The sequence below is a fragment of the Medicago sativa genome, chromosome 1 (assembly GCF_051527215.1).
Source record: "Medicago sativa cultivar Bolivia chromosome 1, Bolivia_mono, whole genome shotgun sequence".
Lineage (NCBI taxonomy): Eukaryota > Viridiplantae > Streptophyta > Magnoliopsida > Fabales > Fabaceae > Medicago > Medicago sativa.
This window is the reverse complement of record NC_140749.1, coordinates 73413637-73438251: the sequence shown is the minus strand read 5'-3', so window position 1 is coordinate 73438251 and position 24615 is coordinate 73413637. Positions and strand designations below refer to the sequence as shown.

General features: G+C 33.3%; 6 protein-coding genes and 1 long non-coding RNA gene across 8 annotated transcripts; 2 read left to right on the top strand and 5 right to left on the bottom strand.

The window, feature by feature from the left end:
• Nucleotides 1-1860: 1860 nt before the first annotated feature.
• Nucleotides 1861-3481, bottom strand: LOC146957222 (putative GPI-anchored protein At3g06035). The gene is made up of 3 exons (XM_085724447.1): nt 3369-3481; nt 2909-3040; nt 1861-2669 (listed from the first exon to the last, which is right to left on the bottom strand). The coding sequence occupies exons 2-3, from the start codon at nt 3009-3011 to the stop codon at nt 2110-2112; spliced, it is 663 nt and encodes a 220-aa protein (XP_085580573.1). The 5' UTR covers nt 3012-3040; nt 3369-3481; the 3' UTR covers nt 1861-2109.
• A 3760-nt stretch (nt 3482-7241) lies between these two features.
• On the bottom strand, nt 7242-8741 carry LOC146957221 (putative GPI-anchored protein At3g06035). The gene is made up of 2 exons (XM_085741184.1): nt 8507-8741; nt 7242-8037 (listed from the first exon to the last, which is right to left on the bottom strand). Exons 1-2 carry the CDS (start codon nt 8598-8600, stop codon nt 7523-7525), a joined length of 609 nt encoding a protein of 202 aa, XP_085597310.1. The 5' UTR covers nt 8601-8741; the 3' UTR covers nt 7242-7522.
• A 1163-nt stretch (nt 8742-9904) lies between these two features.
• Nucleotides 9905-12036, top strand: LOC146957220 (glucose and ribitol dehydrogenase-like). Its single transcript, XM_085741181.1, has 4 exons — nt 9905-10241; nt 10788-11164; nt 11314-11672; nt 11759-12036. Exons 1-4 carry the CDS (start codon nt 9936-9938, stop codon nt 11779-11781), a joined length of 1065 nt encoding a protein of 354 aa, XP_085597307.1. The 5' UTR covers nt 9905-9935; the 3' UTR covers nt 11782-12036.
• A 2-nt stretch (nt 12037-12038) lies between these two features.
• LOC146957219 (uncharacterized) lies at nt 12039-12294 on the top strand. Its single transcript, XR_015024985.1, has 2 exons — nt 12039-12180; nt 12229-12294. It is a non-coding gene; the product is annotated as an uncharacterized LOC146957219 (long non-coding RNA).
• Nucleotides 12295-12420: 126 nt separating this feature from the next.
• Nucleotides 12421-16449, bottom strand: AMI1 (amidase 1). The gene is made up of 9 exons (XM_085741180.1): nt 16227-16449; nt 15931-16083; nt 15272-15396; nt 15008-15133; nt 14517-14699; nt 14206-14353; nt 13926-14094; nt 12759-12893; nt 12421-12673 (listed from the first exon to the last, which is right to left on the bottom strand). Exons 1-9 carry the CDS (start codon nt 16334-16336, stop codon nt 12551-12553), a joined length of 1272 nt encoding a protein of 423 aa, XP_085597306.1. The 5' UTR covers nt 16337-16449; the 3' UTR covers nt 12421-12550.
• Nucleotides 16450-16908: 459 nt separating this feature from the next.
• Nucleotides 16909-19467, bottom strand: LOC146957217 (RING/U-box superfamily protein). Of its 2 annotated transcripts, none has more exons than XM_085741183.1 (6): nt 19100-19467; nt 18917-18999; nt 18763-18818; nt 18345-18457; nt 17545-17606; nt 16909-17442 (listed from the first exon to the last, which is right to left on the bottom strand). In XM_085741183.1, exons 1-6 carry the CDS (start codon nt 19283-19285, stop codon nt 17148-17150), a joined length of 795 nt encoding a protein of 264 aa, XP_085597309.1. In that variant the 5' UTR covers nt 19286-19467; the 3' UTR covers nt 16909-17147. The 2 variants fall into 2 exon arrangements, with proteins under 2 accessions (XP_085597309.1, XP_085597308.1); XM_085741182.1 differs by having other exon boundaries at nt 19095-19445.
• A 2012-nt stretch (nt 19468-21479) lies between these two features.
• LOC146957216 (Hus1-like protein) lies at nt 21480-24339 on the bottom strand. Its single transcript, XM_085741179.1, has 2 exons — nt 23696-24339; nt 21480-22199 (listed from the first exon to the last, which is right to left on the bottom strand). Exons 1-2 carry the CDS (start codon nt 24320-24322, stop codon nt 21756-21758), a joined length of 1071 nt encoding a protein of 356 aa, XP_085597305.1. The 5' UTR covers nt 24323-24339; the 3' UTR covers nt 21480-21755.
• Between the last annotated feature and the right edge of the window lie 276 nt (nt 24340-24615).

Here is a 24615-nt window from a genome sequence, read left to right as displayed (position 1 = left end):
AAACCTTTTTGAATGATAACTAGAAGGAGAGAAACAGATAAATTAACAAGGATGAAAATTGTTGAACCAAATGTTGCCAATACTTGTAAAATATAAGCAGACACATTTGCACATATTATCATCTAATTATAAGAGACATTTTTCTGCATTTGATATATTAAATGAATGTTTCTATGTCATCATCCCTGATAAATATTTATGAGTAGTCAACCTCACTTTGATGAACTTAAACTTGAAAAAGATTTATCAAGATTTCTATTTTACTATTGGAATTTGCACCTTTTACACGAGCATCTCAACTTTCCTATTGGAATTGAAGGTTATTAGTATTTTATGAAACGCTAGCCTCCACTGTGGTTCTCATTCTCTTTTTCACTATTTTGTATATGTATATGTATTGTGTTTGCTTTGTTTTTTATCGGTTCTTTAGATTGAAGCTTGGTACTTATTTTGGTTTGTTCACTTTCTGCAACTGGTCAACTTATCCGTGCTTTTTTGGGTTTAGTTATTCAGTTTTACGGCTCTGCATCTAGAATGGATTGTGAATGTAACTTCATTGTTTGTATTGGATTGTCAGTTATTTTTGGATCAACAATTCAAGGAAAAGTGTTTCTGTAAACGACACAATTTTGATCTGGAATTGAAAGTTATATTGGTTGTCAATCTTTGTAGATTTCTCTTTAATTATGTGATTTGTATCCTTCAAAAGTTGGTGAGGAGCAAATCTAAATAGAAATGTTCATACCATCAAATCAGTAAAATAAGAAGTTTTCGTAATATAGTTTTTTGTAAAGATCAATTGCACCAACTTTTATCAATTCGAAATACTGAATTTCTTTATGTGAACATGATGTCCGCTACTTAGCAAAGTTTTGTTTTTCCATAATTACGTGAATTCCGGTTTCTCTGAGGAAGAAGGCAGAAATTGATGTAATATGATTTTATTTTGAGATCATTTAAGTTCATTTGTACCTTAAGCATTCTCATAAGCACACAAAGCAGAAGTTTGAAGTTTAAAATGGCCGAAAAGTGGCAATTTATTGGCAAGTGGTGGCAATGAAAATCACATCTATGTGTCGGACGCAAATAAGATGAACTCATCAAGTTTCTTGCAGTGTTTTAAGGACCATTGTGCTGCAGTCAAAGCTCTTGCTTGGTGCCCTTATGACTCAGCTGTGCTTGCTTCTGGAGGCGGCACAGACGATAGTTGTATTAAGTTGTGGAATGTAGAAAAGGGAACCAACATTTGCAGCATAGATACCAAACTCAGGTAAGGATTAATAATTCCTATTCACCAAAAAAAAAACACTATTTTGTCATTTGGAAAGATGCATCCATTATATTTTCTTGCTGAATGATAGTTGCTTCCAATTATTTGAAAAGTATCGTGCCTCATGCTGATGCAGGTTTGTGGTTTACAATGGAATAGACACCATAAAGAGATATTAAGTGGTCATGACTTTAGTTCAAATCCAAAACATAACCAACTGTGTTTGTGGCAATATCCATCATCTATGACCAAACTTGGAGGCTTGAACCCTCATACTTCCTCCAGAGTCCTCCATCTTTCTCAGGTATGCTTAATGAGTTCTAATTAGAAGGTCCATAGTTCAATTCCTAGAAATTGACATAACTGCTAATTTATTAACGTTTTTTGATTAAAAAAATTGAAGAAGCTAAACTAGCCCATTGAAATTGGCACTGGGGTGAGAATCAAACCTGAGACCTTAAGCGGAGCACACCCCAAGGTCCCAACCGACACCATCAAGCCAACTCAAGTGGGTTAATAAAATCGAAAACTTAGTCGTACCATTAGTCGAATTTGAATTTTTAAAGCATGTAGTAATGTGAGTCATTCACTTAACAAGAGCATATGATATAGTCAAATTTCAATCTCAATATTCATGATCCATTACAAGCATATTGCTATTTGCGACAACAAATCCTAAATCAACAACTTGACAAAATAATAGAACACTCCAAATTTAATATAAAAAAAAATGCAACTAAAAACTTGTCCCAATATCAAAAAACATAAGTGAATAAAAAGGAAAAGAAAATTCCACCAAATGAAGCATACAAGAAATATAACAGAAAATAACAATTAGTTTAGTTGAATAGAAAAACAAACACACTCAAGAATGTAGCCATCATCACTAGCCAATGACCCTTCAAAGCACCATCAAACAAATAACTAGCAGAAGAAAAATCTACGGAAGTTGTGTTGGTATCTACGAAAGTTGTTTTGGTGCTAATTATAAGAACATTCCAATCACCACCAAAACCAACCGCTGCTGTTGTATACTTGGAATTATTCAAATACCGGGTAAAGTGACTATGTCTAGTGTAATTAGAAAACAAATCATCTTCATGCAATCCAGGCACACAAACTGGCATAAGGACCCAATCTTTTGTGGTGTTCATGGTGATGTCACATTTCCAAACACTCTTTTGGAAATTTGGAATGTTGGGGTTTCTGCTAGGATGAAAATCATGAAAGTCTTCACAATGTTTGTCTTTTAGATCATATGCAAATTTGAAGGCTAAACAAGATGCATCGTAGCTTTCCTCAAAGATAGGGAGGTTGTGAACTTTTCTGTAAATGTTGATGTCATGAAGTAGATCATTCTCCTTATCCCCCCATCCCCACCAAGGTATCCACCAGAAACCTAAAATTAAATTGAGGCATTTCATATAAGAAAAGTAACAAAAAAATAATATTTTCTAAAAACAAACTAATTTTTTCTTTTGTAAAGAAAAAATCAACCATTCAATCACTTGTAAACTTTCCATCAATGCTAAGTACATTAGACTAAGTTATCTTTAAAATAAATTCAATAAGTTTGACGGTATAAACCAGATGTAATAGCAAATCAGATGCAACATGACATGAATAAATTTGTATTACCTCGGCGGCCAAACCATGCATTGGCAACTGGACTTGTAAGCAGGCTGTGGGAAAAGACAAGTAGAATAAGGTAGAGACCAAGACCATGTTTGAAGGAGGACATGGTTGAATTAGTGAATAGAATGCAATTATCTGCAACAAAAAAAGTAATTTATTTAATAGAGTCTAAAAAGAAACAAGGAAGTTACTCAATTATCTATTTACACATTGATCATGAAGAGTGCACATGATGCATGTGCCTGATAGTGTAATGCATGCTTTACACAGCCAACCAATCAAATTTATCCATTTTGCCATGTTATAATTATTATATTATTAAATTAAAATAATACTTGGAAGCTGCCTCATCCCACATTCTCCCTCTAGATCTCACATTTCAACAAAAATTTCAACGTAGATGCAATGCAGCACCAGATTGTTAAACTTTTTGTGTAAAAAAAGTGCAGAAACTATGTTATACCAGGGAATTATTGAGAACATAGAAACGGGAAGGGTTGAAAAACAATGAAGTGGAGAAGGTTGGAGAAGTGGGATGCTTTGTGAGTAACAGAAGAACGCTGAAAAAACAACTGTAAGGGGAGAGAGGAAATTTAGCAAAAACCATGCTGAATGTGGCTATAATACAATTTAATTGGATGACTGTGTAAAAAAAATGCTAAAATATGGTTTTAGTCCCTGCAAATATGTCTCGTTTTGGTTTTAGTCCCTGGTAAAAAAAAATTTGTTTTTGGTCCTTGCAAAAAATTTTGTTTTTGAAAATAGTCCCTGGAGGGACTATTTTCAAAAACAAAAATTTTTGCAGGGACCTTTTTAAAAAAACAAAATATTTTGCAGGGACCAAAAACTACAAAATGGGTTCAGTCATCATGTGTCATGTATGCAAATCATCACAAAAATGGGGTCAGAGACTATTTTAAAAAACAAAAAATTTTGTAGGGACCAAAAACAAATTTTTTTTTTACCAGAGACTAAAACCAAAACGAGGCATATTTGCAGGGACCAAAACCATATTTTAGCCTAAAAAAAATACTAAATTGCATATTTGATCCTCTAAATAATTTTGGAGTTTTGTTTTGGTCCCCTCATTAATAAAACATCTGTTTTGTTTGGACATATTATGTTAATTTTAACTTATTAAAATGTCTAACGTAGACCAACATTGTAAATGATCCATTGTATACCTTATTAATTTAAGCAAAATCCGACCGACCCGTCATATTCCGATCATGTGGAGGATCAAAGCTTTCTGAATATTTGCTTTCCTCTTTTAAAATTTTATCAAACAAGAAACAAAATGCAACTAAACGATCACAACCTTGCCTCTCTTTCAAACTATTCGGTTCTAACCTTTCTAGTGAGAGAAACTCCAACTTCTCTCTAAACTTTCTTTCCCCTTCATTCATCGTTGAGGGGTGGTTTTAGATCATTTTTTGACCTAGAATCACCCCCTCTACATCTTTTTTCTCTTTTCTTTCAATCTAAATAAGTGGTTTTCACATAGATCAAGTTTCTTCTTTTGTGTTTTTTTTGTGATTTCGTCGTCTAAGTGCGGCGTTGTGTGGTTCGTCGTCTTGTGTGGCGTTTGATTTCGCGTCTTGTCGCGGTGTTCGTTTAGTTCCAATTGAAAGATCGGCATCAGTCAATTACAAATTCAACAAATGATTTGGGCGTCAACGTTGCAGATTCGGAAGCATGTGAATTTCAGTGACTTAGGTTTTATCATATTTTTGGAAGGCATTTTGCCGTTTTATGCTATTAATTTGGGTGTTGTGAGTTTGTTCGCAGATTCACCCTTTAAGTTTTTAGCGATGTTTGTATTTGATGTACTCTATCGATTTGAATGAATGAATATCGTTTTGTTTTTGTCAAAAAAAAAAATGCAACTAAACGTTTAATAGCTTCAGCTTAATTTCCAAACATTAGAAACAAGTTATATATTTTACTATTTTAATGAGTTCTAATTCCAAGTTGTATTTTTTATTCTTTTTGACAAAGAAAAAAAAAAGAATAAAAAATACGTTAGTCACTAAGTAAGAAAAAAACTGAGCACAATGTATAATAAGTACAGAGTATTAATTGTTGAATAAGTACAATTTATAATATCAATACTCCTATTGAGTATGATATTGTGTTCTTGTAGTACTTATAATCTAACGTAATCATAAATGTTCGTTCAGTATTGATATTTTAGTGACCACATTAATCCACATCTTATTTTTCTTTAATCTAAGTGTCTATGTTAATCCATTTTGGAGATTCTTGAATTTCCTATTTCTTTATGGTTTTTCATAGTCACATTTTTTCTAAAACTCAGATTAATTGAATGTCAAAGAACATTTATCGATTTTGATTAAATGTAATTACATTCTCTTAATAGGCTATCCCTATAAGTAATTATTATTCTTATACCTATGTGGATATAGGACTTCTGTAATATTGAAAACTCATTGGCAGAACCACTAACCACAGACTTATATATATGAGTATTGTAACTCATAATGATTTGATCAAGTCTATGTTATTTTGGGTTAGTGGGAGTTTGTTATAGCATTTTTTAAAATGCTTGGGCTATTCTTTAGTGACACATTCTTTTTAATTCAAACGTGTCACTATAAAATCATCATTTGTTAGAAAAATGAATCTTTGATATGTATGATTTGTTTTCCTATCGGATTCAATTTCTGCAGCATTAAAGCTCACTTCTCTTTTGATTTATTAGTGCTTTGACCAAATTCTTTATGACAAGTGAAATTTTGAATTCTTTTAGTAATTGAGTATTGTCATCCAAGTGGGATACTGTTGGATTAATTATTTAATTAATCAATTATGGATTGACAATAATCAATTATTATAAGTTAATATTATATTATAAATTATGGTCTATTGTGTTAAACATTAATTAGTTGATGAATTTGAGTGATTGGGCTATTGTTACTAAATGGACCGTGATGGGTTGGACCATTTAGATAAGCCCAATGAGAGGTCCCTGCCCTCAGCCGTTTAGCTATTTATTCGTCATCCCATCAGACGGTTAATTATGCTGAATGTCATGGTGAAAACCTAGAGCTAGACGGAATGAGGGTAGTTATCCCTCTCATAGTTGTCGGAGTTGTCTACGTTTATCCTTCATCAACCTAATTCAAAGGTACACAATTTCCTGTTCCTTCTTTGTTACTGATGATATGCTATAATTTGTATCTAGTGATCTATGGCTAAACACTAAAACTTTCATCAATATGATAAAACCTAAGTCACCGAAATTCACATGCTTTTTTATCGGATACCGAGTTTTAGAAAGAAAAAAAACATTTTTTATATTGAAAATATAACTTTAAACTTTTAAGATACTGAATGTGCGATTTTAAAAAAAAAAATCTATATTAGTTTTTGGGGAAATCTTAATTTGTGTCCTTAAGACACATGTTAAGATATCAAAAATAGAAATTATGTATTGGAAATTGTGTCTATTTATTTCTCAACAAGTTAAGAATTAATTTTTCATAATAAATATTTGAATTCTTAACATGTATCCTAAAGGTACAAGTTAGCATGACCCTAGATTTTAAACTTGCTAAAAAAACTTTTAAATATTGATTGATTTTATTAATTCGTCCATCTTTATTACTCCCTCCGTTTCAAAATGAGTGTCGTTTTAGGTGTTTACACACATATTAAGAAATGCAACGATTAAGAGAAAGAGGATGGTTATTTTACCAAATTATCCTTATTAACTATTGGTTAGTTTTAAAAGTAATACTTTGGAAGTAGTGTGCAGAGTATTAATTGGAGGGTATAATTGAAAAGAAAAACTTATTATTGCATTGGAAACTCAAAGCGACACTCATTTTGAAACAATTTTTTTTGGCTAAAGCGACACTCATTTTGAAACGGAGGGAGTAATACATAGCGAGCTACAATAACAGTTTAAGAATAATATAGATAGACAGGATTAAAAGTGAAAAAATAAAACCCTCACCTATTTCATTTGACATTTGCTACATAAATGACAATTAGTATGAGAGAAGTAACTAGGGACAAGAAACTGAAACAATAACAATTCGATTTGTGTTCAGATGGGATTTGTATTAGTGAAGTTTGACTGTAGTCGACAAATCTAGACAGGTAATTTTTAGTTAATCTCAAATTTGAATATAAAAATTGAACTGTTCAATCAAGATCAAACAATCCTAATGTGTTTGGTTGAAGTGAAGTCATAATCTCCTGATCACATGCATTTCACTAAGATTTTTTGACAAAATATATTTCACCTAGATGTAAATTAAAAAATTCTCAGATATACTTATATCATCAACCATGGGATTACAATTTATAATTTTCAAATATTAACAAGCAAATCCTGATCTCAATATTTTACGACCCCTTACAAGTACATTGATATTTGCGATAGCAGATATGAATCAACAGATTTACAAAATGGTATAAATTGACAAATCCTTGCCCAAAAAAATAATAATAAAGAACACTCCAAATCCAATATACAATGAAATACAAAAAAGAAAAATCGTGTCCCAATAACAAAGAAATATATGTGAATCAAAAGAAAATTCCATCAAATGTAGCACACAAGAAACAAAACACAAAAGAACAATAAATTTAGTTGAACATAAAAACAAACACACTCAGGAATAATGTAGTCATCAACAACCATTGACCCTTCCAAGCTCCAACAAGCAAAGAATTAGCAGAAGAAAAATTTCCAGAAGTTGTGTTAGTGCTAATAATAAGAACCATCCAATCATCTTCAGAACCAACCCCTGCTATAATATACTTTGAATTATTTAAATACTTTGTAAAGTGACTATTTTTAGTATAATTAGAAAACAAATCATCTTGGTCCAATTTAGGCACACACATTGGCATAATGACCCCATCTTTTGTGGTATTGATGTTGATCTTACACTTCCCAACACTCTTTTCGAAGTTAGGAATTGTCGGGTTTTTACCAGGTATATTAGGGTAATAGTTATGAAATTCTGCACAGTGTTTATGTTCTAGATCATTTGCAATTTTGTTAGCTAAACATGACGACTTGTCGGTTTTCTCTAGGACAGGAAGGTTTAGAACTTTTCTGTAAGTGTTGATGTCATGAAGTAGATCCTTCTCCTTCTCTGCATGGAAAATAGATAGAAAATACACACATATTAGAGTTTATATTATTTTTTTGGAGAGGTATTAGACATTATATTTAGAATGTATATAAGCTAGTTTATTTTTTGGTAAATGAAATTTTTGTCCTAGAAATTACAAACATCTATCAATTTAGCACATCAAATTTACCAAATAGTAAAAGTTCCTTAAATTAAGAAACCTTATCAATTTAGTCGTTCCATCGATATATATCTCTTTAGTGAACATTCATTAATACTAATGAAAAATATTAACATTGATTTGATCAATCTTCTACTGCATGACGACAAGCGCATAATATAACTTTTAAAATTGCGGTGTTAAATTAAAAAAAAAAAAAAGATTATATTGACCAACATTGTTTAATTTAAGAGATTAAATTGCTATTTTGTAAATTTAAAGGACTAAACTAGTAATTAATTAAACAAGCATGACACTGTAGTGTATTACCTCCGCAGGCACAAGTCACCGGACTTGTAAGGAGGTTGTGGTAAAAGACAAGTAGAAGAAGGTAGAGACCAAGACCATGTTTGAAGGAGGACATGGTAGTAGAATACAAAATGGGGTAAAATTAATAGAACTTGTTGGACTGGAGTGAAGAATACCCTCTCAATAAGGGCCTATATATGCAACTACAATATGATCATACATGAATGTGAAAGACAATCATCACACATTATATATATATAACCCAGTGGTGGAAAAAAAACTTTGGTGTGGAGAATGGAAAAAGAATAAAATGATGAACTCAGCAAAATATATTTTAGTGAAGTTATAAATTATTCATACGGAGAAGTATTGAGAAATATAGTAATTAAGTAAAGGTGTGGTGGGAGGGAGTACTCTTTCCTTGATCTTAAATTATGCTTTCTCATTAGAGGGAGATACTCTTCACTTTATGGATACTTTGCTTGTAACTAGAGCCTAGAGGGGCTTTTATGCTAATATTATTCTTGCTCCTAGGAAATCCGGTGCCGACAGATAAGGATCATGCATTTTAAAATTATTTCATTTAGTAAACATATATGATGAAATTCCAATATGACTGAAGTCAATTTTTGGAAGTAAAAATTCACATTCCTCTTTCTTGTAACAATGACTCTAACATATAACAGGCAAAAGATTAGAGAAAGTCTTCAAATTTTTAGCAATTAAAACCTATTTAAGCTAAATCTTGTGAGAACTAACTTAACTTACATCTATATTATATACCCACCTCAATCTTTTAAAATTGACAAATTAACACATTTATGAAAATGTGTTCATTCAAAATGGTTCTTCTTCTAACTTATGTCATTAGAGGTTGTGACATGACAAATATAGTTTGTCCTATATCAACTTACTAAAGACTAATTTAGCCTATAACATTTTTAAAATGTTATGGGTAAATTTGTCAATAATTGTAATTGTGCAACGACAATAATCATCAAATTTTTAGGCAATTATTGACAAATTAGCCCTCAAGAAGAATTAAGTTGATCCCAATCACGTAGCATTGACGTGAGATCAATATAATGCCACATTTTCATTTTTTCGGAGGGACACATTTTCGGTTAATATGTCCTATTTGTGTAGTCCATATAAACTATATATTTGGACCGGCAAAAGATAGCATAAGAATTATCATTGCACTGATAATATCTATAAAGATGTATTTATCAACTACAAAAAATTGAAATATACCCTAAAAAAGTTGAATTATGCACCCAAGACCAAACCTTTGTTTCTACACACATGTATATAGTCCACTTTACATGCGAACCACACGACACGTCAACACCTCTTTGCCAATGTCTACCACGTGGCATATTCATATCCTTATAAGAACTTCTTTGATTTGCATGTCATAACTAATTAAGTACTATGCTACACGTGCAATATGTTCAAGTGTCTCACTACGCAGTATACGTTTAACCGCACACTTTGTTCATCATCAAGATCACTAATAACCATTTCCACTTTGTGTAATTTGCCTCCCAAAAACAAGACTCAATTTCTTCCAATTTTTCCATCAACTCAGAAAATCCCCTCAATATCTTCACCAAAAAACTTGTTTGTAAGAATGGCTTCAGGTGAACAGAAATTCCCCCCACAAAAGCAAGAGACACAGCCTGGGAAGGAACATGTTATGGATCCGCTGCCTCAATTTACTTGCCCTGACTACAAGCCATCAAACAAACTTCAAGTATATATATTCACCTTCATTTGTCACCTTTTTTTCCATACCAACCAATTCATATAGTTATATTGAATCACCATTTTGTTCCAAATTAAAAAAATTATACAATTGAGTCATCTTGTTTACAAAATGTGAAAATCATTCTTAATTTAAAATATTTCTTTTTCAATTTGAGGATTTTATATTTGATGCTTATAATTTTGAGTATCAAAACAGTTATTTGTTTGATTTAATATATATGACAAGGTTCATAGACCTATTTTAATAGTAAGTTTGAGTATCACCATTGGGTTGATGTTGATTTATTTATCTATTATTTACAATATTTGGATTGATTTATTTGAGTTAAAATTATTTGAGAGTGTTTATATAAGAAACTTATGATATGTCCGGGACAACTTCTAATAAAAAAAATCCATAATAACTTAGAAAAATAACCTGTATCAAATTATTTCTTATATTTTTTACAAAAATAGTTTATGCATAAATACATGTACACAAACGATTAATTAATTTGTTTATACATGTTATTTTTCTTGTGTTAAACTTCAGGGTAAGGTAGCTGTAATAACAGGAGGTGACTCTGGAATTGGACGAGCAGTATGCAATTTATTTTCCTTAGAAGGTGCTACGGTTGCATTTACATATGTAAAGGGTGATGAAGACAAGGATGCTAAGGACACACTAGAAATGATAAGGAATGCAAAGAGTGCTGATGCTAAGGATCCAATGGCTGTAGCAGCTGATTTGGGTTTTGATGAGAATTGCAAGAGAGTGGTTGATGAGATTGTTAATGCTTATGGCCATATTGATATTCTTGTTAACAATGCTGCTGAGCAATATGAGTGCTCATCAGTTGAGGAGATTGATGAGTCAAGGCTAGAGAGGGTGTTCAGAACAAATATCTTCTCATATTTCTTCATGACAAGGTCAGTACCTCTGTAGCACTGACACTTCTGATAAAAGTTATGTTACGTGTCCAACACATGTGGTTATATTCGATTAATCCATAGTATCTACGACGTTGCTTATTCATCGGTAAACATCAAGTATATATAATTGTACCATATATGTGCAGGCATGCACTGAAGCACATGAAGGAAGGGAGCAGCATTATAAACACAACATCAGTGAATGCATACAAAGGAAATGCAAAGCTATTAGACTATACATCTACCAAAGGTGCAATTGTGGCTTTTACAAGGGGACTATCACTTCAGCTGGTAAGCAAGGGTATAAGGGTCAATGGAGTGGCACCTGGGCCCATATGGACACCATTAATACCAGCATCTTTTAAGGAGGAAGAAACTGCTCAATTTGGTGGTCAAGTGCCTATGAAAAGAGCTGGTCAGCCTATTGAGGTTGCTCCATCCTATGTCTTTCTTGCCTCCAACCAATGTTCCTCTTATTTTACTGGACAAGTCCTTCACCCCAATGGTAATTAACATGCTTAAATTCTTGCTTCTGATGTTTACATTAATTAATTGGAGAAGTTTACTGATTAAGATTAATATGTTTTTCAGGTGGAACCGTGGTGAATGGTTGAAGACTCAGTGATATTATTATATGAGTGGAGAAACAACAGTAGAGTAGTAGTGTATTATGGTACAAAATGTGTAACTCTCTTAGCCCCTCTGAGCTGCTAGAGATGGGGTTTGGGAGGAGTATGTGTTTAATGTAGAAACCTATAATATGTATTTTTGGAGAAATGTATGTAAAAGTATATGCAGATCATCATGTATTAAGATCAAAAAACTTGTTGAATTGACTCTTGTCGTGGAATATATACAAGGTTAACATATGTTACATCTTAACCCACTTGGGTTGACTCAGTGGTATCGACTTGAGACCTGCGAGTGTGCTTCTCTTCAAAGTCTCAGGTTCGATTATCTCTGATGTCATCAAATGGGATTCAAACTCTGTTTCTTGAACTTATAAAATTAATGTCATCAAATGGGATTCAAACTCTGTTTCTTGAACTTATAAAATTAAGTTATAAATCATTGAGCTGACACCTCTTGTTCATATCAAGACATGTCATATATTCATCTTCATCCAATCATATTTTACTCTCTCTCTCTCATCCTTCTATAATTTGGCTATGCAATTCTTGACACTCACATTAAGAAGTCACAAAATTGATTGGTCAAACATGCACACAAAAAATGAGTGACTAAAAGATGTCTTTTGCTCAAATGTTTTCCAGACTTCAAAAAACTTCTTCACTTCAATTTGAGTATAAAAATTTGCTTACAATTACTTCCCTTGCAGTAATAAAAAAAGTAATTTAATCATCTTGTCAGCTTTGCTGGTTCCTATTTTTCAATGTTACCATAAATACTCTCCACAAGGTGAAGCAAGAATTCATCTGCACCATTCCTGGCCACCAGAGAAACTGATGCAGGGAGATCATTATGCATCCCTAATGGTATGCTTACCTGCAAAGTGTTGAGAAAAAAAGGTCATACTTAAATAATGAAGAAATAGGAGTCTAAGTGTTTCACAAACACGCATAGGAACAACCTGACAAAATCCAGAAACTCCAACAATTGACAGAAGGCTAAAAGCCCTAGCGCGAAAAATTTCCAAGTCTGATGAGTTTGTTTGTAGTTTAGGTGGAGGACCTGGAACTGTGGGGATCATGAGAACGCCAAAATCCTGAAATTTTCACATAAACTGTAAGAATGAGTTGAAGACAAAGAATGGTTGTTTCAAATTCTTCATAAGTAGTATGAAGATAACTTTTTGAAGAAGGTATACTATGACTAACTTACTGATGACAATCCTACTATAATTTTTAGGGTTAATTATGTTTCTAGTCCCTATAAAATAGCGATCTTGTAAGTTTAGTCCCTACTTAATTTTAATAGCATTTTTAGTCCCTAATTTTGTTTTTCTGCACTGAGTATTAGTCCCTACTCAATTCAAATTTGTTTAATTTATGCTTAAATTCTTAAATTTTTGAACAATTTTTTGCAGACATGTTTAGAACATTACTAAAAGTTCGTCCGCAAAAAATTATCGCAAAACTTGATTTCTACATCCAGATTTTATTACTTTTTATCTTTAATTTTTGTCGTTTTAAAAAATTCATATTTAATTCATTTCATGTCAGAAAATTCTAAATTTTAGTAAACGAACCTTTCATAGTGTTCTAATCTTGTCTCAAAAAAATCGTTCAAAAATTTAAGAGTTTAAGGATAATTAATCAAACTTTGTTTTAGCAGGGACTAAAATTATAAGTAAATTTTTTTTATAGGGACTAAAAATACTATTAAAATTAAGTAGGGACTAAACTTACAAGGTCGCTATTTTATAGGGACTAGAAACATAATTAACCCTAATTTTTATCGTGAAAATGGTTGCATAAAGGAGATTCTTTGTGTGAACCTACAATCTTCATATGTAGAAGTGTATTGTTACAAACAAGCTTATGTGCTAGATACCAAAAACAAAAGGTATGGTGTGATTTTTAATTTGACAAATGAATAGACTTCTTGAAATAAATGTGTAAACTGAAAGAGACTCAAATATATACACCAAAAGTGAGATTGAAGACTAAGAAGTGAATTTGTATCAAGAGCAATGATATGTTACATCTTGTTAAATCTGTTGTTTATCAGTATGTCTTGAGGATTCAAAAAATCTGCTTCTTTGCATGATTAAGGTGTGTGTGAGAGAGAAAAATACCCCAAGAAGAGAAGTAAGAGCATCACGCAACTCCCTTATTATAGAATGACAGATATCAATATTCTCCTCTGTTGTGCGTATGGCATCTGATACGCGTTCCGAAATTCCCGGACCTAAATCAGGTTTGACTGCATTGATCCATTCACCATGGTTATTCTTAAATTCATACCTATGTCACAGATAGTAAAAAATCAAGGACTTAAACTAAAGGAAACATCAACAATCACTAGAAGAATAAAAGTCATCTTTGCTGAAGTAGGGATGGAGCAGTGAGCTATACCTCTGAAGCAATCGCATGGCACTTGAAAGTGCAGCCAGTGATGGAATGTTGTATACTTCGTCTGTTTTCTCTTCACTCATGAAATGCTTCAAACCCGGAACTTTGGCCTTCACGTATTCACCAAGGATTTCATGCCTTAATACACCATCTGCAGTAGTGTATACAGCAACGAAAATTAGCAGTAAAATAAATTGTTCCAAATACATATCAAACATCATTATGGAGATGAAACATTCAAATTTTGTTTTATAAATATCATATAATTACACTGAATTGATATTAATAAAATAAACATATGATCAAGCATTTACCTCCATACAACTTCTGTATTGCTTTGATGACAATTTGTGAAACTACATTGAAAGGAACACTTGAAAGCTGAAAACAATCCTCTGCAATGATAATCTGAGTAGGTCTAATGGGTGTGATGGGTGGCGATTGCAAAAGTACATGTCCAACTGCACTTAAAATCTTTGGATCCCTAGCAAACCATCCTAGATTGAATATGAGAATAAGAATATCAATTTAGAGAACAAGGGCTCAACAACTTGTGAGGCTACATTTTCGAAGGAAAAATACATACATTTAAGAGAAACAGAAACTAACTTTTAAATTCATCAAGAGAATATCTAAATTGATGTCATTAGGAACAATTCTTCTATGTTTTAAAATAAAATATATGAAAAGTACTATTATATAGCTGTCAATGTTACTGTGTGACCGTTATTCTCCATACCTCTAGAACAACGAATTCACCCAAAAAAAGAGATTTAATAGAGCCACCAAAATTGTGGATTATTACCAACAGTATCAAAACTCTGTGCCATTGGAACAACTCCTGATTTGGAGATTCTGCCATGAGAAGGACGAAATCCTAAAATCCCACAATATGATGCAGGAACTCTTACACTTCCTCCTGTATCAGTCCCTATGATTTTAACAAAAACTAAAGATTATTAATCCCACGGAGCAGAAGAGTATCCTACATTTAAAGGAAAAACATAATACTTCCGATTATTAACTGAGTGGTGCTCAAAACAACTAATGAAATGGATGAATTGCTGACCTAGAGAGAAATCCACAAGCTTTGCACCAACTGCAACAGCAGAGCCACTAGAAGATCCTCCAGGTACTCGGTCTTCTGCACAAGGATTTCTAGGCGTGCCATAGTGTATATTTTCTCCGTTTATACTGCCAGAGCAGAGTACCGTGTTATACAATTAACAGAAGTAACATTTTTAACATATGCACATGCCCAACGCCAAAAGATACAACTACTCTTCGGTTCATATTTTACCTAATAAAAAATACCTACAGATAAGCTTATAAGTAAAATGAGCAAGTATAGATGTATCCACCCTTGTGATTAGATTTAAAGGTAATCATAGTTTTAACTTAGAAATTTAAAGATTAGATACACCTTTTAGTGGCATTATTCAGAAACAAATACATTTAGAAGAGCCTGTCCTTATAACATAACCTACTTCTTCAGTCAGAATTAGTTGTACAACTTCCAACTTGATTTAGACAAGAAAGTCACAATTTATAGAAGTATGACAGTGAGCATAAATCATCATTTGTTTTGCATTAAATGTCATTTAGAGTTAAAAGATGTCCCTTAGAAAATGAAAAATAATGCTCAAAGATTATAAAATTCAACCATTCTTTAGACTGAGTGAAAAAATTGACCAACAGAAAAAGAAAAAAAGAAAGAAAAAACCAAACCTGTAAGCCATTTCATCCATGACAGTTTTACCAACACAAGTGGCACCTGCACTCAGGACAGCCAAAACTGTTGGAGCAGTAGAAGTAGCAGCCTGATGAGTCCTTGCCCAATCAGGATTCCCGAATCCAGCTACATACCCTTTCACATCAAATCTGTTTGACAAAAGCAAACAAAAACTTCCATCGAGTTCAAAATACATGGATTCAAATACATGAGTTAATGAAATATGAGTAAACTTTGAGGTCAGGAAAATTTTGATACTGAGAATCTTAAGAAAGTTATACAGCTTACTTACATGTCTTTGACTGCAAAGGTGAGTGAATTCAGAGGAAGATCAGGGGAAGAAGAAGTTGGTGGTAAAATAAATTTCTCCATGAATGCTCCATATTCTGAGGCTGTTTCCATGTCTACTGTATTACGTTTTCAACCACCCACAGATGATAACAGCAGTGCCTCTTCCCTTGTTTTGTGGGTTACAAACTTGCAATGATTGATTAAGGAGCTTCTCTTCTCGGTACAAGTTTCACTGCCCGTGTGATTGAGTTTTGAGGATAGCCAAACATCAAATTTTGATTGGCCAATCCAAAAGTCAGTGGCACAGTCACCTTCCAATTGTTTTGTCCTGCTGTGTATCCAACAAAGATATTGCGTTTTTTTTTCTCCATATTATTCTTTATTGCATTCATTTTAACTTTTTACTCATTTACACTATTTTCATTTTCCAAAGACTTAGTTTTTTTTTACATATCATTCTTTATTGCGTTTTGTACATGTAATTTATTCATTTAACGTTCCAACAGAGATATGGCTTATCTATAGTTAGTTAGTAAAGCTCAGACAATTCTCATTTCATAAGCCAATTTTGTGAAGTTGAAATAAGTCCAAAATCTAAGTTAGCCTCTAAGCAAATATTGTTAGCTAGCTGGTAAAAGCTTAAAGAATCAGGCTTTAAATATTCAATAGCGGAAAATGAATCCTCCAGCAATATTGTTTGTTAGAACTTGGAACTCCATAAGATCAAGAAAGTGAAAATTATTGCTACATAACCAACCCATTAAAAGTATATGTAAACAACTTCTGGTCCTTGGATGGGGAACTGTACTATAACTAGAGAGGATCCAAACCCATTATATCGCTCTTTCGTATATGTAAAATTTACTACCACGCCATTCGAGGATTACAACAAACAAATGAGAAAAATAAAACAAACAGGAATCTACTCAGTTCCATCAGAGTCATCATCAAATATGTACAGGTATGGAATCACAGTAGTGCGATCAACCAATTCATTTTGAGAAACTTCAGTGTTTTCCCCGGGTGAGCTCCATCCTAATCGTTGAATATAAACCGCATCATAAGCTTCAATATTCAATCCTGAAGCAAGAAATAGTTGAATCTCATACACAAATCTGTCGGTTCTTGCTCCCAGAAAAGGCCTGGCTGCTTCAGAGACTGACATCATGAACTCCTCCTGTTTCTTTTCAGGTTCTTTTATGTGAGACTTCTGCTCTCTAATGGAGATTAAGAATTAACAGCAACAAGAACATCATTCTTTTTCATATTCAAACAATTGTATACTATTATATCAACTTAAAATGCATGAAGAAACTTACCTTGTCCATAATGTTTTGACCACACCAAAGATATGGTGCACAATGATGTCAACATCCTCCTCCTAAAGATTAAGCAAAATGAGGTATGAGTCGAGAAAAAGTAGTATTCATGATTAACAACTCGAGATCCATATTGTGAATCAAATCTTATTATGAATTATAAGATACACTACCAATAAAAATATGATATTTTGTTCGTAAAAACAAGCGATATAGCTAAATTATAAGCTTACATATCATATACGAATCTCAACAATTTAAGATTCAAGTCATGAATCAAATGACAAATGAAAAGTTGTTGACTATACAACGTCAACAACAACAAAAAAAGTGGCAGATTACACTAAACTAGTTTTGGTAGTGATTCACAAAGGTTCGCTTTTGCAGATTTTGAGGTCAGGATCGAGAGTTTTCTACCAGGATCGTACAAAACAAACGATTTGGGCTGGCCATTGGAGTTGTTTCTATGGATTATGTCTTTTGAGCTGCTTATAAGTTATTTTGTTCATGTATTATAGTTTTTATGTGTGTTACGACCCTGTCCTACAAATCGTGTTACGACCCTCGTGTTTACGATCTTTCAACAGCCTACCGCTCCTACTTAAAATCTTGTGTTTGACTGCATTGGTGATACTAGTTATGAAGGAAAAATGCAATCACTAATAATTAGAATAGTACCCAAGAAAATGCAACATAATGGGATGAATCCACATACTATATAACTGGTTAGGATGTAAACAATTTAGACTGACATGAAAGCAAATACACTAACAAGCCACTAATCTGACAAATTAACTAACCTGGGTAAGAGCTTGAATTTCCCGTCTCAACCATGTTTGAAGCCAGTTGTTTGGCTGATTATACTTGTGAGATTTCCAATATTGTGATACATTGAATATGTCTTCCACGCAACCTACTCAGACAAAGGTAAAAATAAAGCATACAGTTAAAACTTAAAAGTATATCAAATATTCGGAAAATACTTCCATGACATTGCTTGGGTGCCATTGGTGCCATTGATGCAATCCTGGCCGTTGATGTGTGTTGATGGGTGTGGGGATGTGTGTGTGATGTGTGTGTGTGTGGTGGAGATGGCACCAATGGCACCAATGGCACACAACTATGGCACCAAAGTGGAACCCCAAATATTCCATACAAATCAAATGACGCAGAGAGCAGTAAGAAATTAGTTAAATGAAAGGTGGTAGGGTAGAAAACCTTGTTGAGTATAATAGCATTGTAATCTATATCTGTGTGCTCTTGACAAAATAAAACTGCAAGGACAAATATAAGTGCAAATTATAAAATGATACTAATAATTTGTACTAACTAAATAGTTTATAAAATAAAAGTAAGTGATAGTGAAACAAACCAATCATCTTGAAGATTGGTATTTATATAATGACGTTGAAAGGAAGTTCCGTCAACTCCATGTATGATAGAAAAATTATCCGTCTGCATAATCATAGAGATTAGTATGATAAATAAATGAAATTAAATTATAATAAGTTGAATGAAGAGTAATGAGAGATAGAGAGAAATAAGCAAACCTTACAAAGGGGGCATTTAACAGAAGAAGGTGGAGGAGTACGGTGGCGTTTGGAAGACACAACTTTGATCCAGCGTAAAATGCAATTGAAGCAAAATTGGTGTAAACAGTGATCGAGGTAGGAAGGTTGAATGAAGGGTCCAAGGCAAATTGGGCAAATGGAATCATGCGAATTGGGAGCTGATGATTCATTTTCCATCGCTTTCTCCTCTAATCCTAATCGGTTTATGCTGCAAAGTTACAATTATCTTGCTCTGTGTCAGTGGGGAATCGTCAATTATTTCACTTCAAATCATATATCGCGCATTTTCTTTTCCTTTTAACAGGAGGAAGATGATGTGGATTGAACCCCTTTACCCCAAATTAATAAATTTGAGGGTTTGGGAGATAAAAAAAAACTATAATAACAATTAACATAATAATAATATTTTTAAAAACAAATTAATAAATTTATTTATTTTTTGGTATTATTCTAAATGTTAGAGATTAAAAGTGCATTTTACTATGATTTAATATTTTATTTTATGCATATATTTCAATTTCAATTTAAATTTATTTTTTTAAAAAAATTGGGTTGTTGAGTGTAATTTTGTCTACAAAAATAATACAATAAAAAAATAGTTAATAATAATTTACTTTTGTATTGTCACCGTATAATGGTATAAATATATAGGGGTCAAACAAGAAGCTGATGACTAGTGAAAAAATTACTATTTAATAATTTTACTTTTTCGTGAAGAGTATAGTGGCTAGAAATACACAAGTGGATTGTCCCGTGAGCTTAAGTTAGTAAGGATAATGCATAATATATACAAGGTCCAGGGTTCGAATCCCAAACACCACCAAAAAAAAAAATACACGTGGATTCTATAACCAAAAAAAAATACACGTAGATTCTATATTATATTTTATATTTTGTTGAGGTGAATAAATGGAGATTCTGAGTTTCAAACTCCGACCATTGCATATCGCAATATACCTACCAACTAAGTCATGTTCCCAGAAACCGTATTCATTCTACCTTTTTTTTTGTCAAGTGGTATAGTGGTTAAAATTCACTTTTTAAGGTGAATAAATGAGGTGTTCCGACCATTGCATATCGCAATATACCTACCAACTAAGTCATGTTCCCATAAACCATATTCATTCTACTTTTTTTTTTTTTTGTCAAGTGGTATAGTGGTTAAAATTCACTTTTTAAGGTGAATAAATGAGGTGTTTGAATAAATTCACTTTTTTTTTATCCACAAGTCCTAGCTCAACTGGCAAAAATGCCGAAATTGTTAGGCCGGATGTCATGACCGGGGTTCGAACCTCAGTACCTCCACTTGTGTGTGTGAGTTTATAATGGCTTTGCCATTTCGTCTATCTACCAAAAAAAATGAGGTGTTTGAAGTTCGAACTTCAGCTCTTGCATATAACAATATATTATCCCTACCAACTAACTACATTGACAGGGACGTATTCATTCTACTTTATTTATTCAATTTATTTTATTTCAGTTCATTTTATGAAATTATTTATAAACTGTTTCTTTTTACTTTTTAAATGTTTTTATATATAGGATAGAGTTAACATTGATGGCGTGGCTTAATCATGATTGGTTGTGGTGTCCTTCATGGAGCTAATGGCCATTGAATTTATGGTTTCTCTGAATCAATGGGTTTTGCATCTGCCTATGTTGCAGAGCTTTGGAGTGCTAACAAAGGGCACAAGTTAGCTAAGGAGATCGGTGGAGCTTCATTTGCATAAGATTGTGGGAAACACACAGATAGTTATTAAGGTTGGTTTAGTAAAAATGCCATCCCTGAATTTTTTATTCTTGGTCATTTAAAAATGTGTGTATTAAAAGAAGAAGATCAATGTAGTTATTTGACCGATAGGAGTTCTACCAAGACCTCAAGAGTAAATATTGTTGTCATTTCTTTTAACATTCACAGAAGGAGGAGGGCAGCCTAAGCTAGTTTTCATTTTGAACTAATCCGTTTACTTTTAACATGAGGGGGTGATAAATTTATATAGCAATCAAATTTCTTAAGAGGCACAACAAAGTAGGCTATCAGAGAGAAAAAGGAATACAGTAGTACCCAATTCCTCACTACACCTAACCTAACATTAGTCTGCAAACTAGTAAGCACTAACAAAACCAAAACCCACCACCCACAATGCACGCCTCAGACCCATGGGAAGCAATAGCAATAAAACCAAAAGTCCACAGAAATTGCTCCATCACCCTATGACCACGCATCCATTCAGGGAGGACTAAACTATATGCAAAGAACCTGCTAAATGACATACAAAAACCAGTGCAGCCAACTAAATCCAATTGCAACCCAGCAACAAACATAACAAGATACTAACACAAGCCTGGTGCCGACAAATGACATGAGATGTGAATGCCAAACTTGAACTCGATAAAAACCGCGATCACCTCCAAAAAACAATTCTAATATGGTCTAAATTTGTGACCGTAGCATTTGCTTAGTCATACAAGTTATATTGATGTAACATAAATGTGGCCTTAAGTACAGCAAATCAAACCAATATGATATTTTCTATTTAAAACCATGCCAAGTAGTTAGTTTATTAACTTGACATTTCCCCAAATAAACTGCAAAGCTCATCACAAACAGAATTTACACAGTCGATAGAGTGTTGAATTTTAACCAGTACCAGGATCAAGAATAGGAAGCCTGCAATGATAGCTGATTGATTTATCAGTCTGACGGGTACCGGGGATGAAGAATTGGAATATCACTGTCAAACAACTGCCCTGGGGAGCAATCCCATAGAAAGCACAATCTGGTTTGGCCAAGTGACACTGCAGACTCTTAGCAAAGTGCTTCACACTCACCTGCACCGATTGAGCATCTCCTCTCAAAATTGACCTTGAGGACCGCGTCTGAGCACTGAGATTTTGATCCTCAGCCGGGGCATTTGCTTGCTCTCCGATCACCAACAGCTTTCGAAACTCAGCTCCAAGGCTGATCAATGTGGTTGAGACCTGCACTGTCAAATCCCCGTACTTACTTATGGACACATTCACTGCATCACCCACATGTTTCATCCGGTCCACTAAGTTAAGCAACTGATTCAAATCAGGCACCTGTATTGGAAGTGAAAATCAACTGAGCAAAATAACTGAATAATTAAACTAACAACTATAGCTAACTGTAACAACCTGAAACAATTTGCTACTAGTGGCTAACTCGGTATATCCAAAAAATATCTAACAAGCAATCAATGCTCACTCAAAAAACAAACTAACTACTAGCTAGCAACTTTTTCAGCCTAAAATCCCTTAGGTAGTTGTTAAACCTTTAGCCATCTCACCAAATCCATAATCATTTCACTCTACTTTTAGCTACTCTAGTTTGTTGAGGAGTATATTTGGCTTTCCGTTAGTGTTGAATTGCATGTTAAAAAGAATCTGCAAGGGGGCACGATATTCTTTGTCTCGGTTTATTTGTAGTGCTTCAATCTTTCAACTACTTTTCTTCTACAAATATCTCGAAACATCACATTCTTCCAATTTCTATTCCTTTTTTAAGTAACTTGGAGTTTCAGACTCAGCAACACTGATTGAAGTTTTGATGATTATTTTTCTAAAAGCAACTTTAATGCAAAAATGAATGTAAATTTTTCAGTTCAAAATAAAATTGGATGTAAATTACTATTCCCAAAATCACATTTTAACTATGTAATTCCAACGCTTCTAATTGAAGGTGTTTATGAGTAACCGACACATGTCAGTGTTCAACAACCGATAGGGACATGTGTAATTACGTATGACCACTTTTCTCAAATTATTACTCGTGTCTACATATCAATGTTGACATCATATCTAACTTTCATGGCTATGTCACTGCTTCTTCATGGCATTAGATAGAGGCAAAATCAGTTCAAACACTTTCTATCATGATAGCAAACACATAATTAGGGCATGTGTGGTGTCCAAACATCCTACATTTGTCCTGATTGAACTCTATAGTTATGTATCACAAACACTTCATAATTAGGTCAGTATAGGACACCGACACGACACATATACATGAGATTGAGATTCCATTTAATGATTTCCATTTTATCAAATTATCACCGGTGTCCGTATCAAACTATATCAGACTATATAGCACTGACACTTGCGATGGATGGCATGTTGTGGTGTCCAACAATGAAACAACACCGACACTGTTCAATTAATTAATTTCTTAAATGTTTTTCTACCAATGTCTGTGTCATGTACGGTGTCTATGTTGGTGTTTCATAGCATTTGATAGCAAATTTCAAATCCACTAATTTCAACGAATATCATACATTAGTCACCATTGAACTCTAGTGTCTGGCGTATATCACTATACTACGCAGAAACATGTGACTACATTCAATTAAATCATTTTCTCAAATTATCACTGGTTTCGACATGTCGATGTCGTATCCAGAGTCAATATATGTACCAGTGCTTAATAGATAGTGAATTTCAAATCCGCTAATTTCCAGTAATGACATTTCAAATCAACATTGCAAAACCAAAACACAACATAAATCAGACCTAATTGAAAATCAAACTCCAAAAAACAATGACTTAATCATGATGATTACCTGAATAAGAGTTTGAGGAATATCCTGAGCCATATCAAGCGCATTCTGAAGTTCAACAACCTGAGCCCTAGACAAAGGTTTAGAAATAGGAATATCTTGAATAACAGCAGATTTAAAACCACGCGTTTCAAATGTCAAAAACGGCATCGCAACAGTACAATTCTGATTAACTTTCTTAACAAGCTTAATCTGAAGACGATTAGGAACAACAGCAGAATAATCAGAACAAACCGCAACAGTACTACGAAGAGCGCGAAGAAGAAGAGAGAGATCAATAAGGAAAGCGATGCGGTCGTCGTTTTGAGAAGAGATTTTGAAATCGTCGAAGAGGAGTTGGTTGGTGAATTGTGCAATGGATTGGATTCCGTCGCCGTTGAGGAGGTTGTGGAGGAAGAGTGTGTGGGTTTTTGTGAAGTAGAGGTGGCAGGTTTTTGAGGTTTTTTCTAGGGATGGGATGAAGCGTTTTTCGAGTAGGTTTACGCCGGTTTCTGTCATGAACGCTTTGAACTTCATTGTGTGGTGGTGGAGATTGAGATTTTGTGAGAGGAAATGGTGTTCGGTGTTGTGATTTGTTTGATTTGGGTTTTGAGAGAGGGAAACTCGATTTTTTGGCTCCCTTTTTTTCATTTTCCCTTTTGCTTCGCTTTGCCTTGGTAGTTTTTTTTTTTTTTTTTTTTTTACGTTAAGAAAAAGGGATAAATTAATCAATAATATTATTTTTTAAAAAAAATATTGGGTGCGTTTGTTTCAGCTTAAAAAAACAAAATAGGTTTGTGTTCGTGAACTTAACTCAGTTGGTATAGATAGTGCAACATTCAGGGTTCAAACTCAGGCCACCACAAAAAAATATTTATATTTTGGATTAAAAGAATCTAGAGATTTAAAAAAAAAAAAAATCTAAAGGTATTTCTATTTGTTTA